Consider the following 21,369-nt stretch of genomic DNA (forward strand, 5'->3'; position numbering starts at 1 on the left):
GGGCAAAGGTTGAGCCCATGCTAGTGCCATGTTGCAAATAAAAGGTGCTGTCTACAATAAAGTAGTTATTAGTCAAAGCTAATTTAATACACTCATTGATAAAATTGGAAGGGACCGACTTATCTTCTCTTTTCTCCAAGAATGTGTGCATGATATTAATGCATTTAATCTGTGGGATGCTTGTATATAAAGCCTCCACATCTAGTGTCACAAAAATGTCATCTGCTGTTATAGTGCAATTTTCCAAAATATGAATCATATGCGTTTTATCTTGGATATATGAGCGCATATTGATGACAAAAGGCCTTAAGAAAAAATCAGTGTAAACAGAGCGGTTCTAGAATAGACCCAATTGCTGCCACAATAGGTCGCCCTGGTGGACAGGCTGAGTTTTTATGCATTTTAGGCAAACAGTATAAAGCTGGAGTAATGGGGTTTGGTTGGATCAAAAAGGATTTTTCATCACTATCGATCCAGCCTTCTGATTCAGCATGTGTCATCAGGCTTGTGATCTCTTCACAAATCCTAGATGTTGGGTCTCTGGGTAGGGGTTTATAGAAAACAAGGTTACTCAATTGCTTGTTAATTTCTGCATTGTACCCTTCAGTTCCCCATAAGACCACACCACCCCCCCTTATCCGGCGGTTTGATGACAAAAAGTTTGTCGGCCAAATCCTTCATTGCTTGTCTTTCCGCTTTCAATAGATTCTCTTTATAGGCGTTCTTAGTTTTTACCAATGCCCTCATCTCATGGAGGACTTTGTTCTCAAAACTGATGATTTCTGCCGATACCATAGATATGGGGATGAACCTAGATGGAGGTTTCAAACCAGACGTGCTCTTGTTGATCTTGAGCATCCCGAAAGAAGTATATCAGTCTGATACGGAAAAAATTCCTCATCTCAATCTCGGTTTTGAAAAGATCAGCTTTATTAGCTGGTACAAAAGTTAAACCTTTGCTTAAAACTTATTTAAGGGACAGTTAATACATGGGTGCTTAGATTTGTAATAGAACCTCTACTTTCAACTCCCACTCGTACCTGACCATTGTTCGTCGGCTGAGGGCATTCGCAGTAACATTCAGCTGGCCCGGGATGTGAACAGCCACAAGCCAGATGCCATGCTGCAGCGCCCATTCCCAAATCTGAATGGCAAGATACATAAGAGGGGACTTGGTACCCCCCCCTGCTTGTTGATGTAAAACATGGACAACAAAATGTCCGTGCAGGCACGGACCACTTGGTTGATGACTGGCCTGAACGCCTTGAGCGCCAGGAAGATCGCCAAAAGCTCCAGGTGATTTGTATGAGGGAGCTTGTCTTGGGTCGACCAGAGATTGGAAACTTGAAGGTTCAGAAGGGAAGAGTCCGTTGTGACTCATCAGCGGAACAGGGCCCTGAAAAGCCACGCCCACAGATAGATTGCCAAGAGACCACCACCACAAAAGATCTGCTCTCATGAAAGCTGGAATCAAAATCATTTTGAAGTCTGGATCCACAGCTTGATGCCAAGAACTCTGACAAGCCATTTGCGTCTGCGTCATCTTCAGCCGAGCAAGAGGAAGAGCCAATACACACGAGGCCATGAGGACCAGAAGCCCCTGGAACCACCAGACCGACATGCTCCCAGACTCTGAAAAGATCTGACACGTGACCACCAGATCCGCCATTCTGTCCCCGGTCAGGTATACTCTGCAGTCGATCGTGTTCCAATGAAAACCCAGGAAATTCAGGTCCTGAGAGACCATCATGGAGGATTTCCGCCAGTTCACCAACAGCCCAAGGTGGAAAAGGAGCTGGAGGAGAGACTGAAGGTTGCTCAAGTCTTTCAAGGGACAAGGACTGCGCAGCAGCCAATCATCCAAATACAGATGCACGTGGTTATCCTGAAGCCGAAGATAGGCTGCGATAACAGACATCTTCGTAAAGACGCGCAGTGCCGAGCTGAGGCCAAAAGGGAGCACTCGGAACTGGAAGTGCTCCTCCCCCACAGAAAACCGTAGGTATCTCCGATGGGGATTCCAGATAAGGATATGCATATATGCGTCCTGGAGGTCCACCACGCTGAGCCAATCACCCTTCTGCAAAGAGGACTTTATCTGACAGGGCGTGATCATCTTGAATTTCTCTTGGGGTAGAGAGACGTTGAACTGGGAAAGGTCTAGGATGGTGCGCAGGCCAGCCTGGGTTCGGGCACCGTAAACAGCCGAGAATAGAAGCCCTCCCCTCGCTCCCCTAGGGGAACGGATTCTACCGCCCTGAGATCCAGCAAATTCTGAATCTCGGCTCTGAGGGAGGGCGACCCCGACTGCTGGAAAGGAGGATTGATGGGTGGGGTAAGCGGAAGCCCGCCCGAGCGACTGACCAGACCCACAACGGTCTTCAGTGACGGTCTGCCACGCCTCCCAATGAGACGCAATGCATCCTCCCACTGGGGTCTCGTGCGAGCGCAGCGAAACCTCATTTAGCTGTTTTTTCGGTGGCGGTGCCACCTGAACCCGAGGAGGAGGCTGAGGAACGGGAGAAAAACTGGCTCCGTTGCTGCCTTCGGCGGGAATTTCCCGATGGGGGATCCACCCTGAGGGACTTTCGGCCCAGAAAACCCCTGAAACCAGAGTAAGGTCGAGGCTGCGAGGACGTTCTCTGCGCCCTGAAAGGTGGTTTCACCAGGACAGACAAGGACTTGGCGGTCCGTGTGGTGTCCTTTGTTTTGGTCAGCTCAACGTCCGTTGTGTAATGAAAAAGCTCCTTGCCATCAAAGGGTAGGTCGAAAACCTTATCCTGCACCTCCTTAGAGGACTTGGTGGCGTGCAGCCAACCCTGACGAGAGGTGTCCACACTGAGCATGAGGCTGCGGGCCGAGGTGTCGACTTGAGCCGCTGCCTCCAGCATGTCCTGCGCCAGGACCCTAGCATCTCACAAATCCCCCTGAAATCTTCTAGCTTTTCGGCGGGGACGTATTCCTAAAATTCCGACAGACCTTTCCACATTTTCATATTCTCTCCCGCTAACACCAGCTCTGCGTTCGTTTGCCGTAACTGCAGCGCTGAATTAGCGAACATCCTCCTTCCCAAAGAGTCAAGAAGCTTGTCCTCTTTAGCCAGAACCTGAGTAGCCGTTGCGGAAGAAGATGCTGCAGGTCTGGACTGTAAAGTGGCCGCAGCCACAACCATAGAGGAGGGGGGGCGGACACGACGCTAAAGCCACCTCTTCCGAAGAATGGAGCCTATAACGCGCGCCAAACTTCTTGTTGACAAACAGTCCAGAGTGTGGTTTTTCAAAAAAACTTTACGGACCTCGGCCAAAACGTCCTTCTGCAAGAACAAGCCGGTACGCTCCGAAGGAGACGAGGTGAACGCCCCCGAAAACACCACTTCCTACAGAGCAGGTGCCTCGGTTACTGGAACATCTAATAAACACATGTCCAGCACCCGGTCGTGAAAGGCTCTAACAGAGTGGGGCTGGTCATCGCTATACTGATCCTCTTGTGCGTCGTCCAGCAGATCCGGATCAGGCCGAGTTGCATCAGGCACCACTGTAGATTTGTCCAATGGGGACAACGGAGGCAAGGGAGGAAGAGCCGGGGGAGGTCCAGCCGGTAAAGGCGGTGCCGGCAGGATCACAGTTGCTGCAGCTGGGACCGTCAGAACAGGCGGACAAATCTCCCTAAACAAGCCTCGAAAATACTCTTTCAAGGGGTCGGAATGCATTAGTCTTTGAAACTTGCTGAAAAAGACGTCCTCTGCCGATGATTTAGGCACGACTGGAGGCGGCCTCATGAGCAGAGTAATTCCAGGGACGCAAGGGAGAGGGTTGCCAAGAGGGCCCTTCCCCACGTAAATCAGGGGTGCTGATGCCGCAGGAAGCGAGACATTGCACTGTAGGGGCATCCGAGCGTTCCAGTCAAACTGGACGAAAAGGATGTGCACAAGGAAAACTAGGTTCACCTGAAAAACCACTCCCCACACCTAGGCCCGATGTCGTAGTTGTAAGTGAGGTATCCAAAATGGCCGTCGTAGGTTTGGTGGGAGGCATTTTGTCAGCACCTGAGGAGAACTGCGGCACGTGTGGAAGTGAGACAGGGGTCTCCACAGGTGGGTCAGGGGTCTTCATTTTAGCCTTGATACAAGGAACCTCAGCCGAACTGGTGCTGTGAGGCCAAGAATGTTTTTTTGAGACATGCTAAGAGCCAAAGAAGCCTTCAACGGAAGGACCTCGGTACTGCTGGTAACTGAGGAGTTACGGTCCAAGACCTCACTCCGTGCCCCCTCAACAGGTCTGGTTTCACAGCTTGAACAGGAGCGATGAGGAACACACCTCACCGACAAAACCTTAACCGGCCTCTCAGAACTGTCGGTCACCCTAGCCACCAAACGAAGGACCTCAGACCCGAGCCCGGTTTCTAAAGCCCTACCCCGGGCTTCAAACTTCGGTATTAACAGCCTCAGAGGCTTCAGGGCGTAGCCCAGTGTTTTTACGGGAAGCTCCAACCTGGGAAACCTCAAAGCAAGCTCCGGTACCCGCTGCCACAGTCGAGCTGGGCCCACAAATCACTCCCACAGGAGGGGCCTTGGATAGTAATCCGGCACCTCAGGACAAACCCCGGTAATAGTGCTCTTGACGCTCCTCCAGGACTGGGAAGACACCGGGAAGGAGTCCCCCAGCCGGGGTGCTCTAAAAAGTAAAGAACTCACCGAGCGTTTCTTTCTTTTCTTCAATCAACGTAAGAAAATGCAATGGGGGAGCGCACTGGAACACCTCCCACCGCCCCAAACGACGTTGAAGCGCCCGGACCAAAAGGGAGTCGCAGTAAAAGCACGATTCCCACCGGTGGTCCAGACCCAGACACTAAGCAAAGAGGATGGGGGTCAGCCGTAGTGAAGCATCGCTGACAAGAACAAGTAGGAAAATCGAACTGAAACGGCATAGACAGACTCACAACCGCTAGCGGCAGCAGGAGAGGACACTGGAAGAAAAAAATCTCCCGGAGATGCAAGTGCGTCCAGTCCTGAACGAGCAAAGAAAAGGACTGATGGGCGATGCGCTGGGTGGAGCTAGGTAAGGCAGGGTTACGGCTGCGTGGTGTATCCCGCGTAAAAGAGAGGATGGACACATTTTTGGAAGAATGTGATGCTTTTTACAAAGTGCTTCGGTCCCGTCCCACAGGACGGAGGAATGTCCCATAAGTATGGAGGAAAGGGGACAGGACGTAGGAGTATTCAGTAAGTTATCGGAAGACGGGCAGCTCCAGTTGTGCGCCGTTTGGCTCGTCCCGCTGGAGTAGTCCGATTTTGGCGCCAGTTTCGATGCGTGGGGGGGGGGGGGGGTATGGGAATGGGGGCGGGCCGACCAGTAGGTTGATGGGTCTGCAGCGAGGCAGGCCCCGGAGCGGTACTCTGGATCTGGGTTTTGTAAGGGTCCGGGGAGTCCATGAAGGATCCGAGTTGATTTCCAGATGTTCCTCTGCCCTTATGTCTGCTATCGTGGTTTCACATTGCTGCAATATTCAGCAGGATTTGAGAGCCTCCGGCGGAGCGCTCTCAGGCTGCGGCCATTGCTCAAGCCACGCAACAGCACCCACGTGTCATATCCACTGTTAATAGATTACTGTAAAAGTAGGCTAAAACACCTGCCCATTCTTCGCAAACATGTCACTGACAAATTGCCACAAAACCATTGGAGGGACCACGACACGGCATCCAGGCAGAAGACTGGTTACCTATTGAGTATCAAGACTGCATCCCAGGAGAAAAGGGTTGTCGCAGATATTGCTCATTTTCTTGGTTACCCATACCATTGCCTGCAGTGTCCAGTGCTGGAAACCACTCCTTTTGGTGAGACATTGGACACTTATTGCCAGTCGTCCCAAAGACATTGCTGGACCAACAGAGGTACTGCAACATAACTTGAGACCTAGCAACTGGTGTACCAACAGTGACTGGACTACAAACTATGAAGATGACTCCCTTTCCGTAAGGGACAGCTACCAGGTAGGCAGCCCTCCATCTTTAACAGACTACTTGAAGGGGCCAGGTATCATAAAAGATACCTCAAGGAGTGATTAAGCTCCATGAAACCTGTCCCGATGGAATTTCGTTTTGCTTTGCTTCATAAACAAGCTATGCCAAACCACGTGTACGGCTATTTCATCCAAAAAGAGGATTCATGCATCTTTATGCTCCCATCAAAAAGAAAATAAAACATCCTTGTTTGGTATAGTAATCAGTGTCCCCAATGCCACTCAATCACAGGCAACTTCAAAATCCACCTCAAATGCTTTTATTATGCAAGAGAATGCCATAAGAGAGATGATGGCCATAGAGACAGATTGACTTACTTTTAATTATAGAATTATGTTCAAAGGACAGATTGTGGAAATTATGAATTGTAGGCACTTTGTAAAATGAATGAACACAGTTCTCCAATTGGTCTGTGCACACGGTATTAAACTAAATGCTTGTGTAAGCAGTAAGACAAGCCTTTTTGCTCTGCACGTGTAGTCTTGAACAGGCTCCAGGAATAGAAAGACAGTTAACAGCAGCACAAACGCAAACCGAGACTCTGGCCTATGTCCACGATTAACCAGAAGTTAATGACCTGTCACAAAGCTGTGTATACCAAATGTATATAAAAGGCTCTTGAGAAGAACATCAGATGTAGAACGAGACCAGCAGCGATCTACTTTACGCTTGAAGCACATTAAATTAAACTAAAAGACGTGCCTTTAAAAACACATCCGTGCTGGTATCATTTATGGAAATTATTATGGGCACAGGTGGGTGTCAATGAAATTGTAGCCCACAGACAATACAAGAATTGCACAATTCATAAGAGTGTCCACTTAAAAGGAGTTCCAACACTTACTTTTCTGGGATGTGGATGCCCAATCTAAGCATTTCTGCCTGAAATACATCTTTGTTATTGCACACCGTACACCGAAAGAAAAACAATCCAGCGCTGAGGGCTTGGTACTGTAAAGAGAGAAGAAACATGTGCATGAAGGCATCATCTCGACCTATTCCACCATATGGCATGTCTCAAACACTTCTAAGGTTACCAAAGCAATTCATCCTGAAAACACCAGAATAATTACAAGGTATTGTGGTTAAATGATATTTTGATTAAGTGCTTCCATAACTTCTCTTCATATTATTCAAAAGTTTGAAATTTGTTTTCCCGACCCAGAGCACTCACGCCCAGCCCACTACAAGCAGCCCGTATGCAGATACAAGGCGATGCCGAAGGATCTTTTGACTGGTCCTAGACATTAGGGCCCCTACCCCCCCAGGATAACATTGGATATGCAGACAAATTTGAGCCATTCATCGGATTGAGATATTTGCTCTAAAGTAGAGTGCACCATGAAATGCGCTCCTGGGTCATCTGTACTGCACCCTATCTCCCACCAAAACTGACATTTTGCTAAACCAAAAACAATGACCAGAACCATCAAAAAGTAGAAACTGGACGCACAAACGGATGCAGGTCACAAAGCAAACCTAATCTTTAAGCAATCATACCAACAGACAGGCCACGGAACAAAACCCTGACACTCAAACATACCATTAGAGCCTCAACTATGCACCACAGGGGTACCGTGGCCAGTCATAGGGAGGACGCGAACACCGAGGACATTTCTATTGTTTAATAAATACTAAGTATAAAGCCACTCTCCCCCTTAGTGCTATGTGGGTGTTCCCTGCCCAAGTAAATAAGGAACAAGTTACTTACCTGTAACTGTTGTTCTCCAGCATGGGTCTGGCATGGATTCACATGCTCATGAATATTCCCCGTCAGGCTGGGAATCCTCGGTATAGAAAAAAATCAGTATCAGTTTCGTTTCTGATCTGTCTTTCTTAGTAGTAACCAATCACTGGTGTCTGGGTCATATTGCCCCCAGCCAATGACTGCCCTCTCCCTAAGCCCCGCCTCTGGCAGCCATCCTCAGATTTGGTAGCACGTAAAGTGGCAGTATGACCAAGTGAAGAGCCGCAGAGGGGTAGGCGGGAGGGTTCGCATGTGAATCCATGTCAGACCCATGCTGGAGAACAACAGTTACAGGTAAGTAACTTGTTCCTTCTCCAGCATGGGGTCTGGCATGGATTCACATTCTCATGAATAAGAGAATACATAGCAGTACACACATGCACAACCATGGGAGGTGGCAACAGGCTCAACATTAAGCAATACAACTCAACATTAAGCATCTCTTACCTCCTCACCAGGCTCACCTTAAGTGAACAGGTTGCGCAGCACTGCTTGGCCGACCCTGGACTCCTCCCTGGAGTCTCGATCGACGCATTAGAATCTTGTGAAGGTGTGCGTCGACCTCCACGTCGCAGCCCTGCAGGTATCCAGCAGGGGCACACCAGACAGGAACGCTGTGGTAGCAGCGATCGCTCTGGTCGAATGGGCTAGCCGGAGGGCCATCTGGAAATGGAAGTCTTCGAGAGAGCCTTCCCTTGATTCACAGTCCCAAAGTTCACAAACAGCTGTGATGTCTTCCAAAAACTCTTTGTGCGGTCCACGTAGAACGTCAGCACTCTAGCTACGTCCAGCAAGTGCAGAGTCCTTTCAGCCGGCGACGAAGGAGACGGGAAGAAAACTGGCAACACCAAGGGTTTGTTGAGGTGAAAATCCGACTGCACCTTGGGCATGAAGGAGTGGTGCGTCCTCAGCACTACCCTCGTGTCGTGAAACGTCAAGTATGGCGGTTTGCAAGATAGGGCCTGGATCTCTCCCACCCGTCGTGCAGAGGCGATGGCCACGAGAAACGCTGTCTTCCACGACAGAAACTTCAACGGTGCCGAATGCATAGGCTCAAATGGGGGCCCCACATGAGCCTGGTCAGTACCACGTTGAGCTCCCAGGCAGGGGCAGGGGCCTTCACCGGCAGGAATGATAGGTACAATCCCTTAATAAATTCCTTCACCAGTCGATGAGACCACAAGGACGCCCGTCCCGTAGTTCTGGTGTATCGTGAGATGGCGGCCAGATTTATCTTGATGGCAGCGTGAGCTAGTCCAGCCTTGGCCAATAACAGTAGGTACGGCAATACTTGAGGGGCCGTAATCCGCAGAGGGTTTATCTTCTGTGCACGGCACCAGACAGAGAACCTCTTCCATTTATGTCCATAGCACTTGAGAGTTGATGACGCCCTGGCCTTTGCAAGAACCTCTCTGCAGTCGGCCAGGATGTCGTACCCTCCAAACTCTAGTGCTGCAGGAGCCAGGCCTGCAAGTTCAGCGACTCCGGGTTGTGGTGAAGAATGGTGCCTCCTTCTCTGGAGAGAAGATCTGCGTCCGTCGGCAGCTTGACTGGTGTGGACGTTGACAAGTCCAGAAGGTCCGGGAACCAGATCTGTCTTGGCCACGCCGGTGCAACGAGGATCATCCTGCACCGGGACCTCTTGAGCTGGTCGATGAGCCGGAGCAGCAACGGCAGCGGAGGGAACGCATAAATAGGCCGTCCCAGGGGAACGAGAAAGCATCGCCTATGCTCCTCGGCTGGGGGAACCTGCTGGCGAACCTCCGGCACTTGGAATTCCTCGCCGTCGTGAAGAGATCGATTTGGGGTTCGCCCCATCGTCGGAGTCGAACCACTTGATCCTGGCGTAGTTCCCACTCGTGGCACAAGCGCAGCTCTCTGCTGACTGAGTCGGCGATCGTGTTTTTTATTCCTGCCAGATGAAGAGGCACCAGAAACATCCCTTGGGCGACGGCCCAATGCCACAGATCCTGGGCTTCCTTGGATAGGGCAGGGGATCTGGTTCTGCCCTGCTTCCGGATGTAGAACATCGTGGTGGTGTTGTCGGTGAAGATCCTCACCACCTTGCCCTTGAGGGACGGAAGAAAAGACCTGAGGGCCCAGAACACTGCACGGAGTTCCAAGATGTTGGTGTGGAGTGACTTCTCCTCCGGGAGCCAAAGGCCTCTCGCGTGGAGATCTCCGGAGTGCGCTCCCCAACCTTTCAGGGAGGCGTCCGTCGTCACCTGGTGAGCTGGGGTCTGAAAGTCCGTGCCTGCCGACAGATGAGAGCGGGTACCCCACCACCGGATCGCCTGAACCTCGTTGAGAGGGATCCTGTCCTCTAAACTGCCAGTCGACTGGACCCAGCGGGCGTCGAGGAACTCTTGTAAGGGGCGCATCCGAAGCCTGCAAAGGCGCACCAGATAAATGCAGGAGGACATCATCCCGAGGAGGGACTTGATAGATCTTACCCTGGCCAGCAGACGCTGCACCTTGCCCAGAATGGCCCTGGTCCTTTCCTCCGACGGCGAGGCCAGCCGCGCCACTGTGTCGGGCTTGGCTCCCAGAAACAGGGCGACTTGCGACAGAACCAGGTGGGATTTTGGAAAGTTGATGGAGAATCCCAGGTCCGTGAGCAGCTGGACGGTCTTCGCAGTGTGCTCCAAGGCGAGCTCCCTTGTCCTTGCCCGGATGAGCCAGTCGTCCAGGTAGGGGTAGATCCCCTGTAGGCGCAGCCGCGCCGCCACCGGTGCGAGGCACTTGGTGAACACCCTGGGTGCTGACTTCAATTCGAACGGGAGGGCCTTGAACTGGTAGTGCCGTCCTTGGACCACGAACCTGAGGAACTTTCGGTGTCTTTTTAGAATGGGGATGTGGAAGTACGCATCCTCCAAGTCCAACGACGACAGGAAATCGCCCTCCTCCAGCTGTCCCAGCACGTGCTGGAGGGTGACCATACAGAACTTCTGTGCCTTGATGTACTTGTTCAGTCGTCGCAGGTCCAGGATAGGGCGCCATCCTCCTGTCTTCTTTTTTACGAGGAAGTACCTCGAGTAAACTCCGGAGCCCCGAAGCCTCTTTGGGACGAGCTCGATGGCACCCTTCTTGAGCATCGCCCTTACTTCCAACAGTATTTGAGGGACGTGATTTTCCTTCCTGGCCACAGGTGGAACGCGAGGGCACTTCTTCTGAAACTCGAGGGCGTGCCCTTGGGCCAGGGCGTCCAGCACCCAACGGTCGGTGGAGATGGACTCCCACACGCCGACGAACCTCGCCAGCCGGCCTTCCACCGGGGTGCTTCGTGCTTTGTTTGGAGGCCGCCTTGCCTCCTTGACCTCCCTGTCTACAACGGGCACCACCTGACTTGCCGCGTCCCCTGTAGGCTTCCTGGGACGAAGATCTTGCCACTTGGCGGTACGTGGAGGGGCCACTGCCGGATCCCTTGGAGGCACCTTGTATGCCTCCGGAGCTCTGAAAGGACGGCCGTCGTCGTTGGAACACTCCAAGTGTTCGGGCAGTCAGTATGTCTTGAGGGCCTGAAGGGACTCATCAACCGCCTTCCCAAACAGGTTGTTCCCGTCGAAGGGCATGTCCAAAACCTTGGTTTGTACGTCCTGGCGGAAATCCGTCGCCTTGAGCCATCCTCGTCGTCTCAGGAAAACGCCGTTGCCTAACTGACGGAAACCGGTGTCGGCGATGTCCGTTGCCACCGTGATGGCGTGGTCCGAAGCAATCTCACCTTCCTGTAGGATTTCAATGTCCTCAGCCCTTTTGGCGTCCGGAAGGAAGTCCAACAGAGGGGCGATTTTGAACCACAACTCCCTGTCGTAGCGGGCTACGATAGCCAGGGTGTTGGCCGCCTTGATAGTCGTCGCTGCGGATGAGATGACCCGTCGTCCCATCGTGTCCAGCTTCCTGCCCTCGCCGTCCGGCGGGAAGTTGATGTCGAGGCCGATGCCCCCCCCCCCAGCTTTCTTCTTTGCCGCCGCCGCAACGACGACCGAATCCGGAGTAGGTTGCGTCCGAAGGCACAAGGGGGCAGCTTCGGGGACCCGGTACTTCTTCACGTACCGGTCCCTCTTTGCCGGCGCCGTGGCAGGGTTCTTGAGGAGGGCGAGCCCCTCATCCCAGATGTCATCAAGAAGTGGTACAGCGAGGACTGTCTTCCTTTTAGCCTCCCGCCGTTTGTAAAGGAACCCTTCCTTCTCTTCTGGGCACAGCTGGAAGAGCTCGGATGCCATGTAAATCATGGCATGAAAGAATCCAATCTCGTTGGGCGGGGACGCCCAAGCAGGGGGCGACGGGGGACACGTCCCGTCGTCGCCTCCGTCATCTGTACCTGTCGTTGCCGTGTCTGTGCCTGTATCATCCCCGTGGATAGACCGGGGGCGGGGGGAGAGGCAGAGCAGGCTGCAGAGGTGAGAGGTGGCGTAGGATGAGTCGTCCTCTTATGCGGTGGACTTTCCGAAGGTCCTGGCTCCGGTACCCCCGTCGGGTCTGGCTCAGGTACCTCCGTCGGGGGGAGGGGCAACCTTGTCCTTATCTCCGAGCATAAGGACTGAATCGCTGACAAAATGGCCACCGAAGTGTCCTGCGGCGCCGGAAACGACGGGCGCGATGGCTCTTGAGGAACCTCGTCGGCGACACCGTCGCTCTCGTCGTCGCCCTCGTCGGGATCCTTCCTGATGGATTGGGCCTGTTCCACGACTTCGATGAGCTCTTCTTCAGAGGTCGTGTCTGTATCCACGATGGCCACCTGCCCCTCCCCCACCTTTTCCGAGGACTTCGTGGGGGTCTTCTCAATGGGCCTGAAAGACTCCCCCCTCCGCGGTGGCAGGGAGACTCTGGGTCCTGAGGTCGCCTCCACAGGCTGAGCCAGGGCCGCTGCGACATCCTCAATCGAGGTCTTAGCAGGGTGAATTAAGGCCATCGTCACCTTCTGTATGCCTGGGGCCTTCACCTTGGGGGTAGGGTCCGAGCCTCGCTCCCCCTCTGCCGGAATCTTCGAGATCGACCGGGGCCTCTCCAGAAGCCTTGCCGGGTTCTCGGACTTCCTCTTACCCGAGCCAGAGCGTTGGCTCATGGTTGATGGAGCCAGTGAGGATGCGCCCTGCCTGTCAGCCAAGGAGCCCGGCCGTTCGGCACTCGCGGTGTTTGGCCCTTTGTTGGGCCCCCGTCGCCGGGGCGCCCTCACAGGACTTAGAAGACCGCTCTAACTTCTTTTTCTTCTCGCCTGACGGGCTCTACCCTTCCAGCCAGTTGGCGAGACGGAGGTGGCGATCCTTCATGGTCCGCTCCGACATGTTCCCACAAAACGCACAGTCCTTCTCCGTGTGCGTCTTGTCCTCATGGAGACAGTAGAGGGATAACGAATGCTCGTCCTCCTTTAAAACATTCTGAAGCTGGCATCCAGGGCAGGTCCTGAACAGCTTCCCAGGCGTCGAGCTTCCTTTCTCCTGGGCCATGTCCAGGGTAGGCCTCGGAAGTTCTGGAATCCTCCAAAAGCGCAACTCGACGAAATCTTCACCCTTGAGGGGCGTAGAGAACTCCGAAACGGATCCCCGTTGATCGAATGTAGAAACGGCAGAGCTTGAGGCTCTATTTAACCGAAAAATTAGAAAAATCTCCTGAAAAAACGTGAAAACGCAGCAAAAGCTCGAGAGCTACAGCACGAGGACTCCCAACACTTGAACGTGCGGTAAAAATCTGAGGATGGCTGCCAGAGGCGGGGCTTGGGGAGAGGGCAGTCATTGGCTGGGGGCAGTATGACCCAGAGACCAGTGATTGGTTACTACTAAGAAAGACAGATCAGAAACGAAACTGATACTGATTTTTTTTCCATACCGAGGATTCCCGGCCTGACGACGGGGAATATTCATGAGCATGTGAATCCATGCCAGACCCCATGCTGGAGAAGTGCAGACTACTTGTGAAGGAGAAAGACTGCATGAAAGATGATGTAATGGGTCCCATCCAAAAAGATAAATTTGTCTTCAGACCTGCCCGATAGGAATTAAGCCCATCAGTCCATCAGGACTCTGTTCAATAGTGCTTGCTGGGTATTGGGGATATTTCTGACCGTGTCCAATACACTAGCACAAAATAGACAGTAGCTGTTTTGTTAAAAAATATTTGTACCTAGGTCTAAGTCCCTAATGTTAGCTGGCTTGCCCTGTGTGTGAATAGCTCACACCATGGTGTAGCGCGCCCGTGCCTAGTTAGCGATGGTGTGCCGCCTACAAGGGGTATGGGAATCCTTACCCTCAACTCTCTCACTACTTTCCTCAGTCTAGGTAGTCAGTGCACATATCATGGGGGTCAGTGTCTGAGTTTATTAATACCGCCTCCAGTCTATGTGTCTTATAGTTAAAAAAAATAATAAAATCAATGTTTTGACCAGCCCAGGTCAAAACAATAACTCAGAACAAATGTCAATCAATAAAATAACTTTGTATTGTTATGAAAAGTTAGAAATTAAGAAATTTAATTATTCAAGCCCTTTCCTCAAAATAGTGTAGGGTCTCGGAGTTGTGGTCATCAGCCTAACAACTCCTACAAATAGTCAAACGGTTTCAGCAGTTCTTATGAATAGCCGCCTTCCTCAGGACAGAGAATACTGCATTCTCATTGGCATCATAATTTCTTCACAAATCTCCACATCTTGGAGGGTCTTTGTGAGGTACTTCGGGTTACCCACGGGCATTAAGGCTTTTGTCCCGATCCCTGTTGGGTTACAAAAAGGACAAAGGGGATGATAAGTACGGGAAATGATAAATAGTTGGGGGAACAACCATACATATTAGAGGGTGTTACCTGTGACTCCACTTTGTTATCTGGTCTAGGCAAAAGCGACTCTGTTCTTAGCCTCTTCTTGTGTAGTTAACCTACAGAACAAATAGCTTTATTTATCTAATACTTTGCCAATATGTTGTAAAAGCATGTTCTCAAACTTAAGGTCTACAGGTAATACATATTGTGCTGGAATACCGGTCTAGTAGATTCCACAATTCAGGCTTTGTAGAAGCCGATTGCTGGAAGCGTGAATTATCCAGTCTTCATCATCTGTTCCTAATGGCTCTCTGTGGAGTCAAAATGCCACAGGTAAATGTAAAATCTACAATGCTCCGGGGTCAAGACGCATATGGCATCGGAGGTCTCATCTCTATATACCCACTCATGGTTGTTATAATCACCTAATTTCATCCGTTGTCCCAGCGCCTAAATGTTATATAGCGCTAAACTCCACCGAGTGGTCATAACCGTGTCCAATACACACCAGCTGTAGCCATCCACAGTGTTGATGCTCTAGAAAGAAGCCATGAACAGCACAGATGGCTCAGTTTTGGGCAACATGAGCGGAGTGTAGGTTGGCTCAAGAAGTTCCTATCAGAAGGCAATTAAAGTAGTCTAGCCTTTGCAGATGCCAGGAGAGAATGATTATTGATTGAAAGAAAAGATCTGATACAACAGTTTGGTCACAGTGACAAGAGGAACGAAGATGAGAACCTGAGGTTTCATAGAGTGCATCCAGATAAACAAACTTTACCAGTTTAGCAACGGGTATGGTACAGCCCTTGATCATGAAATGGTTATTATATTTGAAAAGCGCCCAAACCCTGAGGCACCAGGGCGCTGTTGCAACCAGTTACATGACAGGCTTAGATGAAAAAGTACATACTGTGACAAATTAAGTGAAACAAGACTAAGGTAAAGAGGGCTGCACATTGAAAGAAGGGTGAGGGGGAATAGCTTTTGCAATTAGTGACCTAGCAGATACACAGAGCGGAACACAATGTAGATCTTGGCATGGGTAAGAAGGAGAAAGTTGATGCTTGGTTTTAGGTGAAGAGCCAGGTTTTTAGGGCCTTTCGGAAGGTCCAGTAGGAGGTTTCTGCTCGCAAGGAGGTGGGTAAGGTGTTCCGCTGGTGAGCTGCTATCGAGGGAAAGCTTACCCCACCACCCTTGGCTCTGGATTTTGGGCCAGATGAGCCTATGCTGGTAGGTAGATCTGACAGGTCTAGAAGAGATTGTTCTCTGAATCTTGGACTAAGTAGGGTGGGGCAGAGTTATATCTATAATCGCGTTTTTTCAGCCAGGGACAAGGTGCAATAAACAGCTGTGTTTCCCTCATTAGGGGCCATCCAGGATTTAATTGCAGCAAAGACTATTGACATGTTCAGAATCTTGGAGGTAATTACCCGATAACTCAGAAGTGGAGTATCAGCAATATAGTTGGTGTATTTTTTTGTTTCTTGTATTTATAGTTTTACAAACTTTTAGCAATTATATGCCTGAAAGAAATAGGTCCATGCCAAGCACCAGTCCCCGAATCCAGAATACGACAAGATTACACAGACCCAACCATGTTCCTAATCTATTAGTTAATTTATAAAATTAGCTGCTGCCAGAGCCTGGGATCTATTTTCACCCCTAAACAGGTGCGTCCACGATTCTTCAGCGGACATAGTGCTTAGCTTTTCCAAATAATGTCAAAACCGATTTGTTGGAAGCACTGTTAAAGCCTTACAGAACAAAAACATGTGTTGCAGACTTAATTGTTCCCCCTGTCCGATAAAATGTACATGTTATGTCCTCCAGACGGGCCATCGTTCGGGCCACAAGGACTTCCTTAGTTTTGTGTAGATTGTCTAATCTTCCTAAATGGATCTAAAATAAAATCCAGAAATGTCATGTACTCTAGGCAGTTTCCCAGTCCACAGGTTTCTTTGGATAGATTTTCAAACAATCTCAATAAATGCATCTCACCGAGTCTCAATCCAATCTGCTTACATCAGTTTCCGTTTCACCGTAGCAGTGTTATTTGCAAGGTCTTCCAAGGAAACATTAAGTTAGTCTAGCACAGCACTGCGGGGCAGCTTCCCAATGTCCCACTAACGCATCTTTAGCCGTTCCCAGTTCTCTTGATAGTAGAACCTGGATTGGCACCATGGGTTCGTGGGCAGACTTACCAAAGCAAGCTAAGGATTTCCATTAGACCATTGCCTTCATTGATGGAAGACCAAGTTCTCGTCTGAGGACCTGGACTGGAATAGATCTCGGAAGGCACAGCACCTTTTTACAAAAAATGCCTTCCAACTGTCTCCAGATCTTCTTTGGTAAAAGAGCAGAGCCACCGAGCCATAGGTCAGGGTAGACACCACATTTGCCTTATAAAAATAGATTAATGGTAGCAATGAGTATCTGCAGAATTTCCCGTTTAAAATAGCTGCTTGGTTGGCCAGCATTACCTTTTTTCTCTTAAACGTTGGAGTCTTATGAGCCTCAACTTTACTTCGGCTAACCTGAATTCCTAAATACTTAAGAGTCCACCTGTTCAATTATTGCAGTACCGAAGGGCCATTCAAACGTTTGTTCCTACATTTCGAATGTTAAGATCTTCGTTTTTCTTTTGTTAATAACCAGGTCACTTTCAGCAGTGTAATCATTCAGTCCATTTAACAGACGCTGCAGCCCAATTGGAGTGTGGTCTAGCAACACTAGACCATCAGCGTATAGCAGACTGGCTACCTTGACTCCTCCGATCGTTGGTAGAAAAGATCTCAATTCTTCCATGTAAGAGTCAAGGTCTGAGACACCTAGGTTGCAAAGGCTCGGTGCCAGAGGGCAACCTTATTCCCCCATTCCCCTCCACACCCCCCTCCCCACCCCTCCAATCAATGGGAATTTCATCTGTCAACAGGACTCCTTGGTTCAGTCGCACTCAGGTTTCTGAATGCAGGGTTTGTAGTTCAATCAGATCTTCCGGGCAGCCCCATTTTGACAGTTTAAGCCAAATGTTCTGTCTGGTGATACTGTCAAACGAGTTTGCGAAATCCACAAATGCTGGTTACATTAAAAAAAAAAAAATCTACCACTTTATCCTTCAGCACAGACAGAAGAATTGGAGATTGGAGAAGAGGTTCCCAAGCCCCTAACAAAACCTGTTTGGAAGAGTCCTGGCAAGCTTCACACTAAGCCCAGTTATTAAGTCTCTTTACAAGGATAGACGCATAGATTCCCATGACGTCCAAGAGAGTGATAGGGCGATAGTTGTTTCGGATCGTCCCTATCGCCACACTTCAAAATCTGAACTAGAATTGCTCTTTTCTATGATTTCGGTATGCAGCCGGCTACCTTTATATTTTCCAAAATTAGATCAGTGTGGCCCACTTCTCTGGATCTTGTTTTAAGGTTGCATTAGAAAGGCCATCCGGGCCAGAGGCTCTTGAAGAACTGAACTGTTTGATCAATTTTATGATGCTGTGAACCGCTGTGATGATCCACATTGAACTTGGCTCCATGGAACTACCGTCCAATTGCCCTACTCTATGCCCGCAAGAAAATCTTTGGCACATTACTACAGCACTTAAACGCATGGCCGAAAACATCTGGCCAATTGGACCCCAGACAATCTGGATTTGTTAGAGGAATTGGCACAAATCTTAACTTGCTACTGTTCGGGAGAATTCTCTGCTTAGGCTGAATTTCATAACCTATTGAGTCCCCCAGCAGCTTTGCTGGATTTTTGGGGTTTATTTGTTTCTCCTGCCAAGAGTGAGACTCTTTTACCCTCACTCTTGGGCATGATTTGAGTGTGTTTCTTGACTCTAGATGTGTTTAATGGGGTATGGGGTCTTTTACTCGATAGGGCTTCATGTGTTTTTGTGATGTGTGTTGCACAGCACCCTCAGCGCAGTAACACAGGGATGTCATAGTGACCCCCCAGTATAGACGCCATACCCTGGGACTGACTACTGTCTCCCTGGGAATGTAAAGTCACCATTGACTTTACTAGTCTTAAATTCTGAACAGAATCAGTACAAACCATATTGTGGACATACTGGCTGGGGCAATTCGATTGCCCCGGGTTCTGTTAGTCGAGGAGGCACGTCTCCGTCCCCCCGATGATCGAGTTTTGGCTGGTGGCAGTGGATACTACTTTTTATATTCAACCGCGAATATTTCTATGGGATTTTCCCATTGTTCGAGGCTACTATCTTTATTTAATTACGATAGCCTCGAACATACCGCCGGTTTATTTAATTATTAATTCTCCGGTTGGTATTTTTTGCCAAAACTCGGTTCCAAAATGGCGTTTGTTCTCTTCTGTGACTCCAACCCAAGTCAAGCCCTTTGTTCCACTTTTTGGCGGGCTTCTCCACAGAAGCCCTCCAAAGTGGTGCCACTCTGTCTGATGTACTTAGGAGGGGTGGAGGGGGATTAAGGCACCCTGGACTGAGTTGCCTAGGCAACTCAAGGCGCACTCCGTCCTGAATGGCCCAAGTGGTGAGCCGGCTGGCTCACCACTTAGCATGTTTGAGTGACAGCTAGGCTGAGTGAATGGGGGTTTTCTGCATAAAAGCAGGGCTTTGGGGACTGGAACTTCAGAAGTCGCCACAGGACCTAAGAATCCGACGAGGGAGAAGCTGAGCCGACCTGCCACGATTACACCACCGGTGGAGCCCTGCTGGACCGTCTCACCACTTTTTCCAACGACACAGATCTCCCGCCAGAGAGTCTTCTTCCTTTGACTGGTGGCGATAACCAGGTTCCCCGTCTTTTTGCCTTCCCGACGCATCTCGTGGCCGCCTTGCCTGTGCCAAGCACCCCGGCAACCGGGATACCACGTTTTACCATGACCGCGAGACAAAGGTACCACCTTTAACCGGAAAACTCTGCGGCTGGTTTCTGCCCTGGTAGTGCAACGACCTTCATCTTTCCTCCAAGTCGAGATCTTCTCTTCCCCTGGACGACGCCGAGACTTGCACCCGCTGCCAGGAACAACTGCCACCGCTGGAGGATCCTTCCCACTTAAGGTACCTTGTCCTGCCTGGCTTCTCTTGCTACCGACTGTACGGGGTAGATTTGGCCCCCGGCTTTCAAACCTGGGTTAGCCTGGGACACTTTGACTAAACTTTTCTAAGCCTCTCTAAACTCTTTTCTGAACCCTATGCAAGATTTTCTAAGCCTAGTGTAACTGTGATCTTGGGCGCATTTGTGCTCTGCTCTCTCTAAGAGTGGGCCCAGCCTTTGAACTTTGGCTCACAAGTGACTTTTTGCTCTCCGCCTTGATAACAGTGTTCTTGAATCGTAGAGTGGTGTACCTCTTCATATTCTGTCTTTTTCCCTCCCTTTTTCACAAACTTATTAGAATGCAATCTAGTTAAGCACTCATCTCTGTATGAAAATAAGTGGTGTTTTACTGTGATTTTCTAATCGGGAAAAAGGGGTGTATATATCATAATAGTAACTGTGTTTAGAATATTTTACAATAAGAGTGCTGGAGTGTTTCAACTGTGTGTTTTTAAATAAATAATTATATACTTTGATACCAAATCTCTGGTCAGTGTTTGCTTGTATTATTGTATCTGAGTGCCTATTGAGTATACTTTGCATACTGCCCAACTCTTCTTGAGGGAAGTCTGACTGCTCAGCCACAGCTACCAGGTAAATCTGGGTGGTACAGACTGCTGCCAACACCTGTAGTCTTAAATCTTTTGCAGTGGTCCCTAAGGGAACTGCACAGGTTTCTGCCTAACGACGGGGAAGATCCCCTCACCAACCAGTCGTCGAGATACGGGTATACATGGTGGCCCTGCCTCCTCAACCAGGCTGCCACCGGAGCTAGGCATTTGGTGAAAGTTCTGGGGGAAGATTTTAGCCCAAAAGGGAGAACTGAACTGGTAGTGATTGTGTTCCACCACAAACCTGGAGGTATGTGTCGCGGACACACCGGTATGTGAAAGTACGCGTCCTGCAGGTCCAGAGACGCTAGAAAATCCCCTTTTTGAACTGACCTGATTACCTCTTGGAGCGTGAGCATCTTGAACTTTATGTCCTTCAACGACTTGTTCAGTTCTCGCAGATCTAAGATGGGACGCCATTTTCCATTCAGCTTTTTCACCACAAAGTACCGGGAGTAAACCCCTTGACCCCCTTGTGACGACGGGGCGTGTTCTATAGCCCCTTTTTGTAGCATAAATGCTACTTCCTGCAGCAACACGCTCAGATGGGAATGAGCTACACGCACCGGTGGAATATGCGGAGGGTTGCTTTTGAACTGCAGGGAATGTCCGTATTCTACGGTGTCCAACACCCATTGATCTGTGGTTTACAGCTCCCATTCCTTGATGTAACATGATACTCTGCCCCCCCCCCAGAACGTTCCGATGCCCGTCATTGCTGACTCTTAGCTCGCTTATCCCTAGTCGACGAGAAACCTGCCCTTTTCTTAGGGGCTTGGTAGTCCCGGCGCTGTCTAGCTGCCTGTGAAGCTAGTCTGTATCCTTGAGAGGAATATGTTGATCTACTGAAGGACCGGTTCCTGGAAGAGAACCTGGAGTTCCCCGAAGCTCCTCTGAAGGGACGAAAAGACCGGGAACCCCGACCACTCTGGAGAGCTCCCAAAGAACGTGCAGTGTCCGAGTCCTCCTTCATGCCCTTCAGGGCTTCGTCGACCTTCTCGCCAAAAAGGAGGTCCCCTTCGAAAGGCATATCCAGTACCTTGTACTGCAACTCGGGTCGGAAGTTGGTGCATTTCAGCCATGCCTGCCGTCGGAGGACACCGTTCACCTGCTTGAAACCCGACTCTGCAAGATCTACTGCTATGTTAATTGCATGA

General features: G+C 50.1%; 1 protein-coding gene across 2 annotated transcripts in view; it reads right to left on the reverse strand.

The window, feature by feature from the left end:
* The window catches only part of G2E3 (G2/M-phase specific E3 ubiquitin protein ligase), a 950,771-nt gene that overhangs the window by 428,230 nt on the left and 501,172 nt on the right, over positions 1-21,369 (reverse strand). For both annotated transcript variants that reach the window (XM_069638501.1, XM_069638502.1), the window contains exon 8: positions 6,864-6,970. In XM_069638501.1, the coding sequence (XP_069494602.1) occupies positions 6,864-6,970 (107 nt within the window). The remainder of the gene's footprint in view (positions 1-6,863; positions 6,971-21,369) is intronic.

This window comes from Ambystoma mexicanum, chromosome 14 (genome assembly GCF_040938575.1).
Source record: "Ambystoma mexicanum isolate Mex_15411 chromosome 14, UKY_AmexF1_1, whole genome shotgun sequence".
NCBI lineage: Eukaryota > Metazoa > Chordata > Amphibia > Caudata > Ambystomatidae > Ambystoma > Ambystoma mexicanum.